The sequence below is a fragment of the Erpetoichthys calabaricus genome, chromosome 16 (genome assembly GCF_900747795.2).
Source record: "Erpetoichthys calabaricus chromosome 16, fErpCal1.3, whole genome shotgun sequence".
NCBI lineage: Eukaryota > Metazoa > Chordata > Cladistia > Polypteriformes > Polypteridae > Erpetoichthys > Erpetoichthys calabaricus.
The window spans coordinates 5,454,258-5,475,271 of record NC_041409.2 but is presented as its reverse complement, the minus strand read 5'-3'; the positions used below and the strand labels follow the sequence as shown (position 1 = coordinate 5,475,271).

Here is a 21,014-nt window from a genome sequence, read left to right as displayed (position 1 = left end):
TGAAGATGAGAGGTGACCATGCCTTTGTGCTTGCTGGTCCTAAACTGTGGAATGGCTTTCCACTCGCAATAAGGTTGGCTCCCACAATTTATAGTTTTAAGTTTTTACTAAAAAATACTTTTATTCATTTGATTTTTAGCTTATGAGTTTGAGTGTTTACATTTTTGTTCGTATTGTTTATAATGTGTTCATTTTATTCTAGTGCAAGTATGTATAATTTATTCATATTTGTATGTTGGTGTACTTGTGTTTATGTTTGTGTAATGTTTTCTAGCTATATATATTTTATGATTCCTAATCTTGCTTTTATTTTTTACTAGTTGCTTTTATTCTGTGTAAAGCACTTTGGTCAACTTTTAGTTGTTTTAAATGTGTTGTTTAAATAAATATAGAAGAAATTTTGAAAATTCTGAAATTGTTACAGTGGATTCTAGCCATTATTTTAAAATTAAATTCTCAACAAGAACAGTGGGAAACAACTGGGAACTATTAGAAATGTTTTATACATACAAAGAAGAATGGGCACATTGAAAAAATACCCAGCGTTATGATAGAGAGTAGGACTTTAGGGACCTTCACAACTCAACTTGGTGTTATTTTGGACAAATTAAGCTAAATGGTTTATTCTTGACAAATGTTCCTAAAAACAGCACCATCAATAGATGAGATTAGAGAGCAAACATACTCCATCATGAGAAGAGCAGGAAAGAATCGATCATTTTCCTGTCTTGCTTTTAATAGAAATACTCATATTTCGGGTTCTGCTTTGTTTGAGTTGCTTTTGCCTTCTCATCGTCACCTTTCTGATTCAGGTAATTGGGTCATTTAGCTGCCCTTTTGTGTAGCAGAGTAAAAATGTTCTAATAATTTAAATATAGAGAGCTTCAGGAACAGAGCATGTATAGTGAATTTCTGTAAATATTGTACAAGGAATTGCTGCAGCTTGGAATGTTTAGCAATGTATCTGTTGAAAGCAGGAGGGAATGGTAAGCTGGTCGGTTGACTTAAGCAGAATGAAACTTTAGACGGATGTCAAAACTCCAAGTACATGAATGCACATAACATACGTTAGAGTATGTACCACTGACTGCTCTTCTTGCTGAGGAAAAGCCAGTTATGAGTGCCTGTACAGTGAAACATCTTAGTAAAAGCCTGAGTCATTGCACGGATTTGACAGTGTGCCACAAACAACAGTCAAGGGGCCATTGACAAACTCAGACAGATGGCCACAATTCAAAAAGTTGATACTGTAACCTAGTTGTATGATGTAGTTACTAATCCAGTCAATACTTTGAGTACACTTGAAACTTTTTACCTTGTCATGATTTACTGTACCACGTGTGTATGTTGGGGATTCAGAAAGTATTCATCGTCCTTCACTTTCTGAACACTTTGTGTTGTAGATTTAATTCAATGGACAGTTTTATGTTTATTGTTGTAGGGTGCCCAGTCAGGTATTTTAATGCTGGCCAGAACTGGGATAGAGTCACACATAGCCCTGAAATTACATATGGTGGCATTGGCAATATCGCTAAGTGGCGAGTGGAGACAACTGGAAGGAGAGACTGGGGGAGAGATAGGAAGTAAAAGGGAGTGTTGAGGTGCTTGGATACCACACAGAGGAGTAAGAACACCGCGGTACTGATTGTTAGGGACATCTGGCCCGGTGTTTCTTGTGCTCTTTGTATTATTCTTAACTAAAATTGCCTCTCCGCAATATTATTTCTGGAATAAACCCTCTTTTTATTATATTTTTTCCTTGTCATTATTTTGGGCTCAGGAAATCGTTCACTAAATACTGTAGAGAACAGGACATTGTTACTTTCTATTGTATCAGTGTCTTTTTGCATTTGCTCTAATACTGTATAGTGAGAAAATAAACACTTACTGCCCAAATGAATTACTTTAACAATCATTTTCATGGGTGGCCTAAGATTTTGCACAGTACTGTAAATTCTTTTCTGTTCTGTAACTCAAGCTAAAATTGAATTAAATTATTTTCTGTGTTACGCCAGAGGCCCTCTTCCTGTTCCAAAGAAGTGCACTGTTAGTCCAAGGCAGAAGAAATAAAACAGAATGGGCGGCATGGCGCCCCCGAGCAGCCATGAGTCGAGGTAATTCTTGGTAGCGAAAACCAATCAGATCGCTTTCTGCTACCAAGATTCCACCAAGAATTGAAAGCTCGGGCCAATCGCAGCCCGTATCGGCTACCAATAATTGACCATTCACAACCCGTTTCGGATACCAAGAATTGGCCAATGACGGCTTGGTCGGCTACCAAGAATTGGCGAATCACGGCTCGTGTTGGCTACCAAAACTCAGAAAGGGCGGGCCAGCCTCTTGTCAGTTAACGTATTCTGCAAAAGCTTGTTCGAGTCGGCACACTGACGCTTTGCGATTTGCGTTTCATTTGAACTTTCTAAAAATGTTACTCACGAGTGTCGGTTTGTGCAGATATATTTACATTCACGTACACATTTTTTGAATGATTTTTAACCATTCTTGGTGCAGTTTATTATATTTATTAAATATGTGTGCAAAACGTGTAAATACAGATATAATAATGTCTTTGAATTGTACGTATAATCATATTTTCATTTTTTATATGTAACACTAATTTCACAAATCGTTCATATCAATGCTAATACATAATAATAATTATAGTTATACTCTATATTAACATTGATGTTATAAAATATGCTTACAAAATAGACCTACACCTTTAATACTCAGGCGATTCTGTGCCCTGTGTTGGCTGGGATTGGCTCCAGCAGACCCCCGTGACCCTGTGTTCGGATTCAGCGGGTTGGAAAATGGATGGATGGATGTATGAAGGTCCAATGACTCATACCGAGTCCAATGACAAATACCGCTAGTGATTTATATGTAATAAATTCAGAAATGTGTATTGTATCAACAAAATGAACTGCTGTTTTAATATTTTTATTTGTTTGAAGCGTTATCAGGAATTAATGCAACTTGTAAATATAGACAATTGAACATATAACACATCCTGTATTGATTTACAGTATTAATGGCCCCTTACAATTGTTTTCAATAATTTGCACCTTACAGTTAATTGGTGTTCTGATATTTGGAACATTGTATTAAATCCTAAGGGGAAACAGTGTTTTTCACTTGACCTTTGGCCATAACCATCCTTCCATCCATTTTCTAAAATGTGCCACATCCTGAGCAGGGTTGTGGGGATGATGGAGCCGATCCTAGCAAATAGAGGATGAAAGACAGGAACAATCCCTGGACAGGACGCCAATCCATTGCAGGATGTACACACATACATACACACAAGGGCGAATATGTCACCCCCAGTCTACCCAACCTGCATGCCTTATTGCCTAAAGTTGCAAACATACAGTATGTAGATTTTAGGCAAAAAAAAATAACTTAAAAACAGGGAGATTAATAAAGATAAAACTGTTGTCATTAGCAGGGTCAGCCTTACTGTTGAAAGCACCCACCTATCTCAGGTACAGAGCATATGTGAAGTAAATTACAAATGACTTGTTTAGACCTTAATACGATATTTGACAAATGACACAATAAATAATATCAATCACATTTTAAAATATGATGGGTTCATTTTATTGGGTATTTCAGTCTATTTTTAATTATCTTAACTATCCCTAATCCCCATTACTTTAGGTACTTAATGTTCTATTATACTTATTTCTAAGTCTGTTAACTATTAATTGGTGACTGAAAAATACATATAAATAAAAAGTATGCAACAATATAATAGGAATGTAAATTATTGTTTCTATTTTGACTAAATTATTAGACATTAAATGAGCATCAGTCACTAGGACAAAAAGTTCAAAGAAGTTTTGTGTCAAAATGTTTGTATGCCAAAGTAATTTTTTTTCCTTGCGAGTTCCATCCTTTAAAATCAGTTTACACCATTTATATCTTCCACAATCCTAAATTCTGAGGATCCTGTCTGTGTGGTTGGATTACACAAAGAAATCTGCCAGATGGGCACCTCATCATTGAAGCAGTCAATCAAGAGAATTTCTAAAAAGATTGTCAGCAGTATTTTGAAAAATCGATTAATTGTATGAATGAATGCATTGACACAGTGACTATGTTGAAAGTTGCTAATAAATGGAGCTTTTTCAACAGACAAAAATATATATTTTGCAGTTATTTTATCAAAATTGTTTAAAATTTTGGTCCTTTATAAAATATTGAAAATATTTTATAGAGTAGGTAAAAGATTTTGTTAAATATAAATTACTTAACACAAATTTGGTTATTCAAGTAAAACTTCACTTTGTTAATTTAGACAGCATTTGTACCTTAAGTAAACTTTAACTTTTTATATATGTATTTCCCATTGTTATTAAGTAAGGTTTATGAGTGAACAGAGCACTTGAATTGTACGCATTTGTAATGTTAGCCTCCCCATTTTATGTAAACACCACTTTTACTGTAGGTTCACTGCGATTACCGCATTAGTCAATTAGTTTATTGATTTAAATCAGTGTATGGATGAAAATTAGGTTCTGGAAGAAAAAATATATTTTAGTGGGAGAAAATTCTTTAAAGGGTAATACTGAATATTCTTAAAAGGCTTGAATTTTAATTTAACATAAATTCATCCAACATTTATCATTGACACAGATTTAAATTATCACATTTCTGTGCATCCCAAAACCTGCTTTTTCCACCTAAGAAATATTGCAGAATTGAGCTGTGGGATCTTGAAAAGCTACTTCATCTATGTGTCTTGAACAGTATCGAATACTGTAATGCTTTATAGTCAGACTGCTCAAATTGTTCACTTACTGCTCAACTGTTAATTCAAAACATAACAGGAACTGGGACCTGTGACCTTACAATTCTGGTTCTCAGACCACTTCACTGACTTCCAGTTACGTTTACAGCTACTGTAAGTTCAAAGTACTCCTTCTCACACATACTGTAATATTCAGCTCATACCACCGTACCTTACATAACATACTAATAATACTACTCCAGGGCATTGTTTGTGATCCCAGGATCTAGCCTCCAGAATGAATAAAAATAATGTAGGAGGAAGAGCCTTTAGCTTTAGGGCATCTTAACTCAGAAACAGTCTGCCTATCAAGATTTAACAAGCACCATTGGTTTCATTATTTACACCAAGGTTGATTATTTAAGCATAGCATATTCTTGTTTGAGCTCTTGATGAAGCTGTTTTGTAGTTCCTGAGTCATTTCCTTTTTTTGTCTTCAAGGTGTCCATAGTGGTACTTGATCTACTATGGAGACAATGTGTTGTTACATAGGATGGGTTCTGACATTTTCTCTTCAAATGAAACTGTGCTTTTTCTACAGCATGATCCTTTAAAGAATGTGTCTGACCCTGAACAGTTATAATCTGGGCCTCAAACCACCCCGTGTATAGCCCATATATATATATATATATATATATATATATATATATATATATATATATATATATATATATATATTGTATTTTGTTTGTTTATGCTTCAACATTGTTTTGTTTCCAGTGTTTTATTTTGAGTTTCATAATGTTTGCAATTACAGTTTAGTTCCCTTCTTATAAGTGACATAGAATTAATTGAAAATTATATGCCAAAGAATTTTTATTTCCATTAGTTTAAAAACATAACATAAAAAAATGTAATTACTATTTAGGGAAAGATTTATTTAACACACATCAATAATATCCATAAAAACACCTCCATAAAATGTCATTAGTCTGTTTTAAAATCATAATTAATTAAAAAACAACACTCACAGTAATCTCATGGTATGAGGCATGTATTTTTTGTATACAGTTCATTCACCAAAAGTATTACATTGAAAAGCATGGACATCGTATGGCAACAGAGACATTTCTTACAACCCTGCCACCTTGCGTGATACTTTTGTACAAAGCTGTGTATTTCTATATACTGTATATATTTTATTTGGTGCTATTTTGGTATAAAATAGTGTTTCATGCAATCAAATCTGAATAGAATATTACATAGTGTACAATATAACATTTAGCCCTGATAAAAGTAGCAAAATTGTACAGATGTTTTTATTAAATATTTAGTAAAATAATTTGTGCAATAATAAATGTAGATATTATGATCTGTAATGTTGTGCAGTTTTATTTAAGTGTAAGATTATAATATCATTTAGCAAGTTTGTGCATTAGGCATTTTTAAAGTCTATTTTTTTAAGTTTCCATATTTCACACTCGAATAATACCAATGTTTATTAGAATGTAAGCAGATCCTCTCATTTTAATTCAGCGCATGAGTCCCTTTCCTCCTGATTCCATGTGACCACTTAAAAATGTGTAGGTATACTGATAACAGCAACAATAGAATTTCAGCAAGTCGTGACGTTTTATTAAATGTGCACCTTGGATCAAGAACCTTAAAACATTTCTAGATAATTAATATAGTGATCTCAAATTAATTTACTATAAAGTACTGAAATGTTATGCACTATACATGACTACATAATTCAGAATAATCTTCAAAACTCCGCAATGCCAGACAGAGTGCCCTGATTATTTTGTTTAAATGTGTGAGACAAATGATGATCCAAGTTACACAAACCAACTGGCGATTCCAAAAATCTTTCAACACCTCTAGTTAATCAAAGGCATCATCATCACATCTCTTGACTTCCATCAGCCCCAACGTTACCATTTCCGTCTCGTTACTACATTATCATTATAGTCAATCTGTGTTTCTTTATTTCCTCTCAGTTACTCTGTCCCAGATCTAGTGTTAAGTTTACATTGTTTATTGGCATTTGCTTTTACATCTTAAATATAACACAGACTGCTCTGTAAAGCACTGGTTGCTTGCAGGCTGACTTAGATCCGTCTTTAATTTATATAGGTTTATAAATGTATGTCACGTTTACAGAGTACAGTGAAGTTCTTACTTGCACATGCTAATCAGCATGCAACATGTCGCCACTCTCCAGTGCCATGAACTTAACCTCAAAATTTCTGTTTTCGTTAGCACTGTGACAATGTATTTGAATAAGGAGGGTTAGAAAATGGTTGGAACAAATTAACTGTTGTGAGTCAATGACATTGGTTTTCTGAGTAAACAAGGTTGTAATGCATACATCCATTATCTTTACTCATTTTCTTCAGTTCGGGACCAGCATCACTGGATGCAAGGCTAGAACCAAACCTGGAGAAGGTGCCAATCCATAAAAGAGCACACACTTAGTCCGTGCAGAGTCACTTATTACTGTGGCTTTTTAAGATGTGGGAGGAAAAAATGGAGTTCTGCAGACAAAGAAAGAACATTCAATCTCAACACAAGCAGTGGCCAGACTGGGATGGTAGCCCAAGAGCTGGGAAACAGCAGTGCTTACCACTGCAGCACCACATTACCCCAATACAGTACATGAATAGAAAAACTTTGCTGAATCAGAATAGTGATGCCTTTAAATATGCTTTAAAATTAGCAAACACTTCAAGGACTGCAAACAATTTCCAGGTCAAAGAATCTGGGCTATGTTAGGATCTAAGAAATATGTGAAAACATATACCACGGAATAATTGCTATAAAAAGATATCAGTTTAACAATTAAACTTTATCTGCAGGGCATACAAGAAAGTATTTCAGAGTACAGTATGGCACAGTGGTTAGCGCTTCTGCCTCAGCATCCTCAGCTGGAATCCTGTGTCTGGTTATTGCCCAGGTATGTTGGTTTTCCTCCCTTATCCCTAAAGTCTTGAAGGTTAATGGACAATTCTAAATTTCTCTCTTGGTTTGTGATTAAGTGCGCAGGCCCCGTGATGGACAGTCACCTTGTTGGGGACTGACTCATATTTTGTGCCCAGTGTTGCTGGGATGGGTCCGACTCTGAACTGGATTAAACGAGTTTAAGAATATTTTGTTAGTGTATCATTTCTGAAGTACATTTGAATTTCAGTTTGCTCCTCCTGACTTCACAAGCATAATAGTAAACTGAATCACATTAATTAAGTCAGACAATACAAGCGTAATAGTTAACTAAATCACATTAATTAAGTCAGATTACTACAGAATTGGGTCACTGCACATGGTTGGATGTTATTTCACTTTCCAGCACTTCAGTCCTTTTTCATTTGCTTTCCACCTCTTGGCCAGACTGTGCAGACTACTCCATCCTTTGTCTTTAGGGTGCCCGTGTCCATCATTTTATGCGTTTGACCAGGAACCAGTTTAAATTCATACCTCTGAAGCAGCTTTGTCAGTACTGTTTTTGCCTCCATCTGTTAGTTGAAAAAAGGAATTTTCAGGGTTAGAAAACAATACAAGAAGCAAAGGAAGAGAGTAAACGCCTTATTGCTAAACATGATAAAGCCTAAGTTAATTTTCCTTCTGAATTATTTCTATCAGTTGCTTGTTGCTTTTTTCCTCTCTGTCTCAAATCAAAGGGGTCAGTCTGTTTGATCCGGAGGCTCTCCTTCAAAGAGATGAGACCTGGTTCCTGACACACTTGGCAGCTTTATCTATTATCCATCCATCCATTTTCCAACCCGCTGAATCCAAACAGGGTCACGGGGGTCCGCTGGAGCCAATCCCAGCCAACACAGGGCACAAGGCAGGGAACCAATCCCGGGCAGGGTGCCAACCCACCGCAGGACACACACAAACACACCCACACACCAAGCACACACACTAGGGCCAATTTAGAATCACCAATCCACCTAACCTGCATGTCTTTGGACTGTGGTAGGAAACCGGAGCGCCCGGAGGAAACCCACGCAGACACGGGGAGAACATGCAAACTCCACGCAGGGAGGACCCGGGAAGCGAACCCAGGTCCCCAGGTCTCCCAACTGCGAGGCAGCAGTGCTACCCACTCCGCCGCCCATCTTTATCTATTATCCCAGACTATATCCTGGTCAAAATATGCAAAACCAATCTTTGTGCACGGTATATTTTGTGTAGAAGTTTCCCGGACTGAGCAAAGGAATGATTCGAAACAGTGTCTTTAAAGAGCACCCTGTATTTATTTCACAAATGTTTCTGCTGCTCTTTTAGAAAATTAACAATTGTTTATTTTTAGAATGGAAACCCTGACAACTATTACATGTAATATTAACAACAGGAACTGACAGCAGTAAGCGCACTGCATTACAGCAACAACAATCAGCCTAGTGTCGTATTCCAAAGATGTCTTGGTATTACTTTAGGCATCCATGATAAACAGTTAGTAATAGTCTAAAACATCTTTTATTAATAATGCCATTACCAAAGTAGTAAGAATGTTAACATTTTCTTATGTCATTTGTAAAAATTTCTGTCAAGTTAAAAAGGCTTATGTTTTATGACATGCATACTATCTCAAGCTATAAAGTATGACTTATTTATATACAGTATAGCAGTTGGTACAGAAAAAACATATGTTACTTTGTGTGCATCATAAGTGATTATGGTATCTGCTCAACTGACTTATTAATTTTAGAGAACAACTTCAAACACTGCTGAAAGAAATCCTGTCCTTTAAGTAAGGATGCATCCAACCCTGAGACTTCCCTGCACTACCAAGGTCAGAAACAGTTTACATTCTCAAACAGTTTGTGCTGTGAATAATTAAATGCATCTTACCTGACTGATTACTACATTGTACTAGTAGTAATAGTAGACATGGAAACTTAATTATAATCAAATAACGCTAAGTGAGTTCTTCAGATTGGCCTTTTTATCCTGTGTCATTTTGTTACCATACCACACAGTGACACCAATGGTCAAGATATTTCCTATGGTGCAGCAGTAAAAGTTCAGTTATTCCCGTATATATAACCTTGTAATTGACAGTAAATACGACGGTGCCAAGTTTTGTGCATTAATGATTCATGCCGCTTCTTGCTTTCATGTTTCTTCTCCAATGACAGACTGTAAAGCTTTGTGTGGGTCTGTATTGTTGTTATACTGCCACCTCTTTAAGAATAGCACTGTCTGGCCTACATACTGATAAAAGTTTATGGCTGCATAGAATATACTGTGAGATCATGAGACTTCTGCCTTCTAATTCAAAACGAGATGATTTAGGTGCAGTTGGACAAATTCTGAACGATAATAAAACACTTCACCAGTCTATAAAATAAGTATTTATAAACTTGTAAGAAGTATATTCTATTGCATGCTTTATACATTCATATATATTGTTTTAGAAAAAAAACTGTTAAAAAACAATTGGTGATATTTAATAGCCTGAGATATAATGAATGTTACATAAATATTATAACCCTTCTAGCGTGATGTACAAAAATGGAAAATAAGGTGATTTTTTAGAAGTCAAATTTTTTATCATTAAAAGCTTATATTAGCTGCTTATAATGCATATCTAAACTATATCTTTACAAATGCTTTTATGTACGAGATTTGCATAAATCCTGCAAAGAACTGCCATGTTTATCAGTGGCTGTAAAATGAGAAGTGTGCCTGTTTTTTATATTTTATGTACAACATTCCTTGATGAAATTTTACACCATGACCTAAAATTTCCAATCATCTTTAAAAATGATTCTGAAGGATGGGTCTTATGATGCAGACACTGTAAAATTTGGACGAGCAGACAAATATAGTGAATTAAGCAGGGTTTTATAGAATCCATTTTGTCATTGACCCATCTCTATCCAGATAAGTATTAAACATTAAAGAGCGAGAGTAGTAGGTGTAGAATTGCAATAAACAATTGACTATGCCTTGCTCTATTAACATTTGTAACATATTGCATCACCATAGGCCACGGGTGTCGAACTCCAGGCCTGGAGGGCCGCTGTGGCTGCAGGTTTTCATTCTAACCCTTTTCCTAATCAGTGACCAGATTTCACTGCTAATTAAGTTTTGTTTCCTTCATTTTAATAGCCCTGTTTTTAAGGATTCAGTGTTCTCAATTGATTCCTTTCTTCATTAAATGAAAGCCAAACAGAAATGAGACGTGAAACAAGCCAACAGATGACCAGCTAAATTGGGGCTTCAAACTCCAACCAATTTCACTCCAACTAATCTCTTAATGAGAAGCCGATTCTTACTGCTAATTAATCTCGTTATTTAATTCCATGGCTTGTTGCTGCTCTCATTCTGCCACAGCAGACATTTCCATAACTGTTGATTTTCTGTTTTTTCTAAGAACACCAATGTCAAAATGTTTGGTGACCTGAGAGATCAACCTTACTGAGACCTTCACCTTTCTTTACTTTCAGATATTGTGTGATGGGCATGTGGTGGCTCATTTTGTGTCTCATTATTGTTTGGCTGCCAGTTAAGGAAAAAGAGACAACTAAGTGCCTGTGTCATCCATCCATCCATCCATTGTCCAACCCGCTGAATCCGAACACAGGGTCACGGGGGTCTGCTGAAGCCAAACCAAGCCAACACAGGGCACAAGGCAGGAACCAATCCCGGGCAGGGTGCCAGCCCACCGCAGGACACACACAAACACACCCACACACCAAGCACACACTAGGGCCAATTTAGAATCGCCAATCCACGTAACCTGCATGTCTTTGGCTTGTGGGAGGAAACCGGAGCGCCTGAGGAAACCCACGCAGACACGGGGAGAACATGCAAACTCCACGCAGTGAGGACCCGGGAAGCGAACCCAGGTCCCCAGGTCTCCCAACTGCGAGGCAGCAGCGCTACCCACTGCGCCACCGTGCCTATGTCAAGTTAATTAAAATTAAGGCAAAAGAAGTTAATTGGCAGCCAAAACTGGTGACTAATTAAGAAGATGGTTAGAATGAAAACCTGCAGCCACAATGGCCCTCCAGGACCGGAGTTCGACACCCGTGCCATAGAGGTTCTCACTTCTGCTGAATGAGTTTTACAGTCCCAGGGTGGTCTGGGTTAGTCAAGCAAGTGTTTGTGGGCCTGTACAGGGTAACACACATGTCAGCGTCCTTAAGTGTCCGTCGCAGTCAGACAGAGCCTAGCCTGTTTTAATGATAAATTGCAAACTCCTGCTAGGTTTGAATGGACTAACATTAAATGTAATATTGAACAAATACCTACATATTGTATTGTACATTAAATCGGGTGAAGTGGAATATGACAACGATCTTTGAATACTTGAGGCTACATACTTCAGATCTAAAAGGGGAGAAATACAGAGATCTGTTTTTTTTTAGATTTAATACAACAATAACAGATGTGACCTTTCAAAGGAAGTGACTCCTAATAATACCCCAAGTCAATGTTATTATTCATAAATAGTATAATTATACCTCCCACTAATGATTTAGTACATGTCTTTGGGGAATTTGAAGTAAATGTTTTGTCCAATTCAATCATTCAATCATGGCTGTTACTCCTGAGCAGCCCAAGTCTTTTTCTTTTGTCTCACCTGTGAGAATACTTGTCCAATGCATGAGCGATGACCCAGTGCAAAAGGGAAATAAGAAAAATATGGCCTGCAATTACAAATAAAAACAACAGAGAGTAAGAGAGATTATTTAAAATGAACATCCAGCACTTACAGTAGATCTCTTATTAGGCAGATCACAACATCCATCATTTGATCCATTTCATGAATGTGCTTATTTCAGTTTAAGGTAGTTAGTTACCTGTGTCAGCAGCGTCACATGCATGATCATGGGGGTGTTCCCGGGTGGGGCACTAATGCAGTAGGGGGCACACTCACATGCACTTATATGGGGTCAGTTTAAAGTTCCAAAATAATCTAGTCTGCCTTGCTGGGAGATGTAGGTGGGAAGTGGAATATTTCAGCAAAACAGACACACACATGAGGTGGCACTGAACAGGCATTTGAACCCAGGGCTCTGTTCTCTTGAATCAGTAATGGTAATCAGTGTGCCACTACAACAACGAAACACTAAATCTTTAAAGGAAAAAAATGTACAGGAAAAATATGATTTCCATGTAACCCTGCAGTTCTATGTGACACAGACCTGGGTGATGTTAAATGTTAGATTCACTGTAAAAGACTAGCTTACAGATTTAAATTGATTTACATAAAAATATAAGTTCACCCCTCCTTTAACCGCCACCTTATCGTGGTGGAGGGGTTTGCGTGTCCCAATGATCCTAGGAGCTCTGTTGTCCGGGGCTTTATGCCCCTGGTAGGGCCACCCAAGGCAAACTGGTCCTAGGTGAGGGATGAGACAAAGAGCGGTTAAACAAACCTCCTATGATGAAAGACAACTTTGGACGGCGTTTTCCCTTGCCCGGACGCGGGTCACCGGGGCCCCCCTCTGGAGCCAGGCCTGGAGGTGGGGCTCGATGGCGAGCACCTAGTGGCCGGGCCTGCATCCATAGGGCTCGGCCGGGCACAGCCGAAGAGGCAACATGTGGTCCCCCTTCCCATGGGCTCACCACCTATGAGAGGGGCCAAGGAGGTTGGGTGCAGTGTGAGTTGGGTGGTGGCCGAAGGCGGGGACCTTGGCGGTCTGATCCTCGGCTACAGAAGCTGGCCCTTGGGACGTGGAATGTCACCTCTCTGAAGGGGATGGAGCCTGAGCTAGTGCGTGAGGGTGTGGGTATACTTATTGCCCCACGACTTGGAGCCTGTACATTGGGGTTTACCCCGGTGGACGAGAGGGTAGCCTCCCTTCGCCTTCGGGTGGGGGGACGGGTCCTAACTGTTGTTTGTGCGTATGCACCGAACAGCAGTCTGGAGTACCCACCCTTTTTGGAGTCCCTGGAGGGTGTGCTAGAGGGCATACCTTCTGGGGACTCGCTCATTCTGCTGGGAGACTTCAATGCTCACGTGGGCAATGACAGTGAGACCTGGAAGGGCGTGATTGGGAGGAATGGCCCCCCCGATCTAAACCAGAGTGGTGTTTTGTTATTGGACTTCTGTGCTCGTCACGGATTGTCCATAACGAACACCATGTTCAAGCATAGGGGTGTTCATATGTGCACTTGGCACCAGGACACCCTAGGCCTCAGTTCGATGATTGACTTTGTGGTCGTGTCGTCGGACTTGCGGCCACATGTCTTGGACACTCGGGTGAAGAGAGGGGCGGAGCTGTCAACTGATCACCACCTGGTGGTGAGTTGGCTTCGATGGTGGGGGAGGATGCCGGTCAGGCGTGGTAGGCCCAAACGTGTTGTGAGGGTCTGCTGGGAACGTCTGGCAGAGCCCCCTGTCAGAAGTAGCTTCAACTCCCACCTCCGGCAGAACTTCGACCACATCCCGAGGGAGGTGGGGGACATTGAGTCCGAATGGGCCATGTTCCGTGCCTCTATTGTTGAGGCAGCTGACCGGAGCTGTGGCTGTAAGGTGGTCGGTGCCTGTCGTGGCGGCAATCCCCGAACCCGCTGGTGGACACCGGTGGTGAAGGATGCCGTCAAGCTGAAGAAGGAGTCCTACAGGACCCTTTTGTCCTGTGGGACCCCGGAGGCAGCTGATAGGTACCGGCAGGCCAAGCGGAATGCGGCTTTGGTGGTTGCTGAGGCAAAAACTCGGTCGTGGGCGGAGTTTGGGGAGGCCATGGAGAACGACTTTCGGACGGCTTCGAGGAGATTCTGGTCCACCATCCGGCGTCTCAGGAAGGGGAAGCAGTGCAGTGTCAACACTGTATATGGTGGGGATGGTGCGCTGCTGACCTCGACTCGGGACGTTGTGGGTCGGTGGGGGGAGTACTTTGAAGACCTCCTCAATCCCACTAACATGCCTTCCAATGAGGAAGCAGAGCCTGGGGACTCAGAGGTGGGCTCCCCCATCTCTGTGACTGAGGTCACCGAGGTGGTCAAAAAACTCCTTGGTGGCAGGGCCCCGGGGGTGGATGAGATATGCCCGGAGTTCCTCAAGGCTCTGGATGTTGTAGGACTGTCTTGGTTGACACGTCTCTGCAACATCGCATGGACATCAGGGACAGTGCCTCTGGATTGGCAGACCGGGGTGGTGGTCCCCCTCTTTAAGAAGGGGGACCGGAGGGTGTGTTCCAACTACAGAGGGATCACACTCCTCAGCCTCCCTGGAAAAGTCTATTCAGGGGTTCTGGAGAGGAGGGTCCATCAAATAGTTGAGCCTCGGATTCAGGAGGAACAGTGTGGTTTTCGTCCTGGTCGCAGAACAGTGGACCAGCTCTATACCCTTAGCAGGGTCCTGGAGGGTGCATGGGAGTTTGCCCAACCAGTCTACATGTGTTTTGTGGACTTGGAAAAGGCATTCGACCGTGTCCCTCGGAGAATCCTGTGGGGGGTACTCCGAGAGTATGGGGTACCGGCCCCCCTGATAAGGGCTGTTCAGTCTCTGTACAATCGGTGCCAGAGCTTGGTCCGCATTGCCGGCAGTAAGTCGAACCCGTTTCCAGTGAGAGTTGGACTCCGCCAGGGCTGCCGTTTGTCATCGATTCTGTTCATAACTTTTATGGACAGAATTTCTATGCGCAGTCAGGGCGTTGAGGGGGACCGGTTTGGTGGGCTCAGGATTGGGTCACTGCTTTTTGCAGATGATGTTGTCCTGTTTGCTTAATCAGGCCGTGATCTTTAGCTCTCTCTGGATCAGTTTGCAGCCGAGTGTGAAGCGGCTGGGATGAGAATCAGCACCTCCAAATCTGAGACCATGGTCCTCAGCCGGAAAAGGGTGGAGTGCCCTCTCAGGGTTGGTAGCAAGATCCTGCCCCAAGTGGAGGAGTTCAAGTATCTCGGGGTCTTGTTCACGAGTGAGGGAAGAATGGAGCGTGAAATTGACAGGCGGATTGGTGCGGCATCCGCAGTGATGAGGGCACTGCATCATTCTGTCGTGGTGATAAAGGAGCTGAGCCGTAAGGCAAAGTTATGGGTAGTGACCGAAAGAACGAGATCGTGAATACAAGCGGCTGAAATGAGTTTTCTCCGCAGGGTGTCTGGGCTTTCTCTTAAAGATAGGGTGAGAAGCTCAGTCATCCGGGAGGGGCTCAGAGTAGAGCCGCTGCTCCTCCGCATCGAGAGGAGTCAGATGAGGTGGCTCGGGCATCTGATCAGGATGCCTCCTGGACGCCTCCCTGGTGAGGTGTTCCGGGCACGTCTAACCGGGAGGAGGCCCCGGGAAGACCCAGAACACGCTGGAGGGACTATGTCTCTCGGCTGGCCTGGGAACACCTTGGGATTCTCCCGGAAGAGCTAAAAGAAGTGGCCGGGGAGAGGGAAGTCTGGGCATCTCTGCTCAAGCTGCTGCCCCCGCGACCCGACCTCGGATAAGCAGAAGACAATGGATGGATGGATGGATGGAAGTTCAGTGTCTGTAGGTGGCCCAATGTAGTTTACCCCTTTTTTAACATTTTGTAAAATAAAGGTTAATAAAGTAAAGTTCAGTGTGCAAAGAAAAGACTTTAATGGGGAATATGGTATGCTGTACATCTAGTTCCTAAGATAATATCTAATACCTTAATGTTTACAGTATATGAATGATATAAGTCAGTCCTCACAGATTGCTAACTGCCTAGTGTAGACCACATGGCCTGGGATTCATTCAAATACCCTGAGGATGATGGGGACTACTTGCAACAAAAACAAGAAATAAAGCATGCTGATAGTGTGCCTAAGACTAGAGTCATTTCATGTAGCATCTTTCTATATTAAAAAAGTCACATCACAAGCATGGGTACATAGTGCAGCTGTTTGTGTTCCAGTTTAAACTCTTTTAACAAAATGCATTCTGTGTATATATATAAGGACTAGGGGGCTCCGCACCCTGCTCACTTCGCTCGCTCGCCCCCGGGTTTGGTTTACCAGATATACAATTTAAAGAGATTGTTATTTTCATGTGAATTGTTACATATGCATTATTTTCACTTTTACTTTTAAAACTTTTGTAAAAACAATACTTGTCCTTTATGTCTGGCCCCGGGCGTGGTTACATCTCTTTCTCGCAGGATGTATAACGCTGCTCGCTTTGTGATTGGGGGGGAGGGGGGGGGGGCGGCGGCTTAACGCACACTAAGGAGAAACGGTCGGATCATCTGCTGGCTTGCTGCTGCTGGCAAGCTGCGGATCGATCATTTAAAAGCCTGTACAGCAGCTGTCCTTTTGCTACTTTGTGTCTCTGCCGCTCGCGTTGCGAAGGGGGGGTGGCTGAATACATGCTAAGGAAAAGCGGTCGGATCATCTGCTGGCAAGCTGCATGTTCTGCTTGTCGTTGTTTTAATAGCTGGGAGCACGTGAAGCGTGTCTGCCAAAAGCATTCCAACAACTGCTAGGTTAGATGTCCGTGAACTTGTTCAAAATGTTGTTTCACTGCCTTGTCTCGTGTGTCGTTAAAGTGTCTGTCGCGGGACTTCAAATTGTCTTTCGAGAAGATCACGTCTCTTCTCCCTAGTCTCCCTCCAAAGATTTTTTTTATAATAAAGAGATAAGCAATGTTAATAAGCTACCTTTAAATAATGTGAGATCTAAAGTGAGTTTTAAAATAATGTTAACTGTTAACAATGTTAACATTTTCCAGAGAAATTTAAATATTTCTTTACAATTTTAAAAAACCGTGGTATTTTTAAGATTCTAGAATTTAAGAGGGTCCAAAAAATATACATTTTGTAAGATTTTAAAATTTAAAAGAGAACCCACTCCTCATTTCAATCCTGAACTTTCCTTCTAACCTGTCATCCATCCATACCTACTCAGTCAAGTACGTATGGCTCAAGGAGCTTACTCATTCTGCTAGATGATGTGTACAAAAACACGTGCATGCAAATAACAGAGTAATTCCCTGACCTGGCAGGATGTCTTTGTCTAATTGTGATACGCATGATGCAGAAACAATATTACATTTTAATTATGTCCAAATAACTGAACCTATTAATTTTCAGACTATAGCCCTGATTTCATATTGTTACATAAAACTGCAGGTAAAACTTACTTTGGTGCATCAGGATGAAATCGTTCAGGGTCAAACTTCAGTGGATCTTTGAAAAACTTCTCCATCCTTCCCATGACGTAGGTGTTTAACTGTGTGAATGTACACTTATAAGAATTTAAAGTCACAAAACTACTGTATAACATTATTTTTTTGCAAACTTTCCTTAGACTGTCGAAGCACTGACTGTTATAATATAACATGAGACATGGACTGTGCTCCTTTCTGGTACACTTACCATTACAGTCACTTTTCCTGGAATTTTTATTCCCTCGATAACATAATCTTCATCAATCCATCGGGATGTCCCTGGGGCTGGAGGGTACACTCTAAGTGATTCCTTTAAAACCTGAAATAATTCAAAAGAACTGATTTCGTGTTCAGAGCAGCATGAGCCTTCTGAACTAACCTCAGGCTGGTGTATTACCGTACAAGCAACTCTTAAAAGTAAAATAAATTCAAAATCGTGTGTTTTCACACATCTGTGTACACTACACACATTAAAAGAGCCAAAAAAATCATGAGCAAGTTAGAAAGAATTTATTTTACTTTCTTAACTCCAAACTTCCTGGATTTGAAACTTATCTTATCTCATTCTGTGAGATAGCGTGTCTTATCATTTTATATCTTATCTTATCTCATCTTATCTTATCTTATCTTATTCCATCTTATCTCATTCTGGGTATTGCTCTGCTGGGGTGAAGTTGAACAGTTGAACTGTCATTTAAGCCCACAACTATTTTATTATTATTTTAACACATTTCTGTTACGTTTAATTAAATGACGCATGTGTTTAGTAAATGAACACAAAAGCTAAAACTGAAAACTTTTATTCTTTTATAGTTCCATCAATCTGTACAATTTGGTGTGCTGGTCAGGATTAACCCAATTAGAATAGTTTTTTTTAAATATCCTTTTGTTATTAGAAAGTGCTGTGTAAATCAGATGCCATGCAGGTATTCTAGCTGCAATATGCAGTTGTCAGTTCAAGAGAAGCATTTATCTGTCTGGCTGACTTTGGCTTTCCTGGTCATTGTCACCAGAAGTCATAGTCTAACCCGCAGGATTAAGGTAGAAAATCTTAATGGTGAAATTTATTTACGCCATTTAATCTGACTGTAGACAATGTAAGAAAATTAGCCTGCTGAAGACACCATGATAAGCATGAGAAAACATATCAGCGCTACACGGAAGCCAGGCCAATCCACAATCAAACCTGGCACCCAGGGTTACTGATTTGTAATCGGTCTGAAAGGTCATAACATTAGAGACAATGTATCATTGTATTAATAGATCTTACTTGAGATGTGTAGGTTAATTTGTTAAGATCTTCATAATCAACATCCCTCTTAGAACCAATGACTTCATCAACTTCAGCTCTGAGTCTGAAAGCAAGAAAAATCTTAATTGGATTTGCTGTACTTGTCAGATGAGTTTTATCCAACCTTTTTTTGCCTGCTTTTTAAAATTAAGCCTTGCAGAAAGTCAAAGCCAATGCTGGCCTCAATGACTGCAAAGCAGATGCCAAACAAGCATTACCCACCATTCTATTGCAGCCATAGTCAATTTCTGGCACACAACTGCTCTCACTAGGGTCTGTGAACTGAAGAATCAACCGGTAGTTCTTGGTAGAACATGGCTATTACCTACAAGTTCTATACAGATGACACCCCAGCCTTTAAAAGAACTCGGGTTCAGACACTGTGACATGGCAGCATTATATGATGTGCTATGTTTACTGCCCACCCACAAGGCACAAGTTCAGTTTTTGACAAGTGTGGTTATTGTCCATGTTTTTATGTACACTATGTCATTATAGTACTGTGAGCAACAAGAGTGTCTGCCCATGAAAAGTGAGAAGTTCTTGATTGTTTTATAGTAGACTCTAGCAGTTTGTCAGCTACAGTACAAGCCAACCATATGTGCCAATGGAGGTGCACAATGCAGTCCCTCAGTGCCAGCTCCCTAACGTGAAAAGCTGAGCCAAATGACTGCTTTGCCACCCCTGTAAAGTGCAGGTGGCTGTGCACACCTTGGTAGGTACCCAAATCGGGGCAAGCCGACTTTAAAACTGTGTAAAAATAGTGCTGGCGATAAAGAAAGTAGGAAGGTATCTCAAAAGGAACAAGATAAAAGCAAATCCAAAAATAAAAAATCATCCAACACACAGAGGAGCTCAAACAGAGACACTTGACCATGACACTGTAATAAGACCTAGAGTCAGGCTCCCTCTTCTATTTTCTGTGGCCTTAGCATCACATATTTGAATATTATTAGTATCACATATTATATCACTGAAACATATTTAACTTTGTACAGCAACAGTTGCTAACAGGGGGATGCAAAAAAATATACCAGGAAAAAGGAAAGACTGGGGGTGGACTCCAGGTGCACTCACAACACCTAAATTTACACATTGATTCTAGTCTTCTCTTTTATAAAAGGACTTCACGGACAAAGATAGGGGTATCAAATTCAATTTTACTATTTGCTCTTATAGTGAAACAATTTCTTAATAATGATGTGCACTTCCACTTTCACATTCATATACAGCTAATGCAGAACCCATCCATCCACGCATCATATAGAGGCCTACTAGGACCCTGAGTCTCAGTGCAGAAATATTCACAATTTAGTTAAGTAGCACAGAACTTCACTTACTTTTCTAATATCTCCGGTTGCTTTGTAAGCTCCAGAACTGTGAAGGCCAATTGGTTAGCTGTTGTTTCCTGACCTACATTCAAAAAAAGTTATAAATACAAGTAAAAAATACACATTTGTACGAATTCAGTCTTACTAGAAAGAGTGTTCATCTACACAGGGCATGCCAGGTAAACCAACTGCTCACCATTCTGAGGCATTAAAGTGAAGCAAACCCTTAATTGTCATAAGTGTATTAATTGCATGGATTTTGATTTGGTGAAGCTCATGAAATAAAACATAGGGAAAGAACAGCAGGGTATACAGTATATAGCATTGTACTAAACCAGATAAATAAAGATAGTAAATTCAGAGAAAAGCCTAACAGACAACATAATTGATGGTCTCGCACGCACACACACCTGAGCATCTTGACATTGAGGTAAACTGAGAGAAGGGTAATAAAGTCAAGTAGAGCTAAAAGCCTTCCTGAACAGATGAGTTTTGAGTTGTTTTTTAAAAGAATCCATGGAGTCGGCTGACCTGAATTTCGGAAGGTCATTCCAGTGTCTGGGCGCTATACAGCTGAAG

At 40.2% G+C, this 21,014-nt stretch overlaps 1 protein-coding gene across 2 annotated transcripts in view; it reads right to left on the bottom strand.

Moving 5' to 3' along the window:
• Nucleotides 1-4,586: 4,586 nt before the first annotated feature.
• LOC114667126 (cholesterol 24-hydroxylase-like) overlaps nucleotides 4,587-21,014 on the bottom strand; it is a 103,470-nt gene continuing 87,042 nt past the window's right edge. For both annotated transcript variants that reach the window (XM_028822278.2, XM_028822277.2), the window contains exons 10-15: nucleotides 20,445-20,517; nucleotides 19,084-19,168; nucleotides 18,022-18,132; nucleotides 17,787-17,875; nucleotides 12,330-12,396; nucleotides 4,587-8,247 (exon numbers count right to left, since the gene is read on the bottom strand). In XM_028822278.2, the coding sequence (XP_028678111.2) occupies nucleotides 8,086-8,247; nucleotides 12,330-12,396; nucleotides 17,787-17,875; nucleotides 18,022-18,132; nucleotides 19,084-19,168; nucleotides 20,445-20,517 (587 nt within the window). In that variant the 3' untranslated portion in view covers nucleotides 4,587-8,085. The remainder of the gene's footprint in view (nucleotides 8,248-12,329; nucleotides 12,397-17,786; nucleotides 17,876-18,021; nucleotides 18,133-19,083; nucleotides 19,169-20,444; nucleotides 20,518-21,014) is intronic.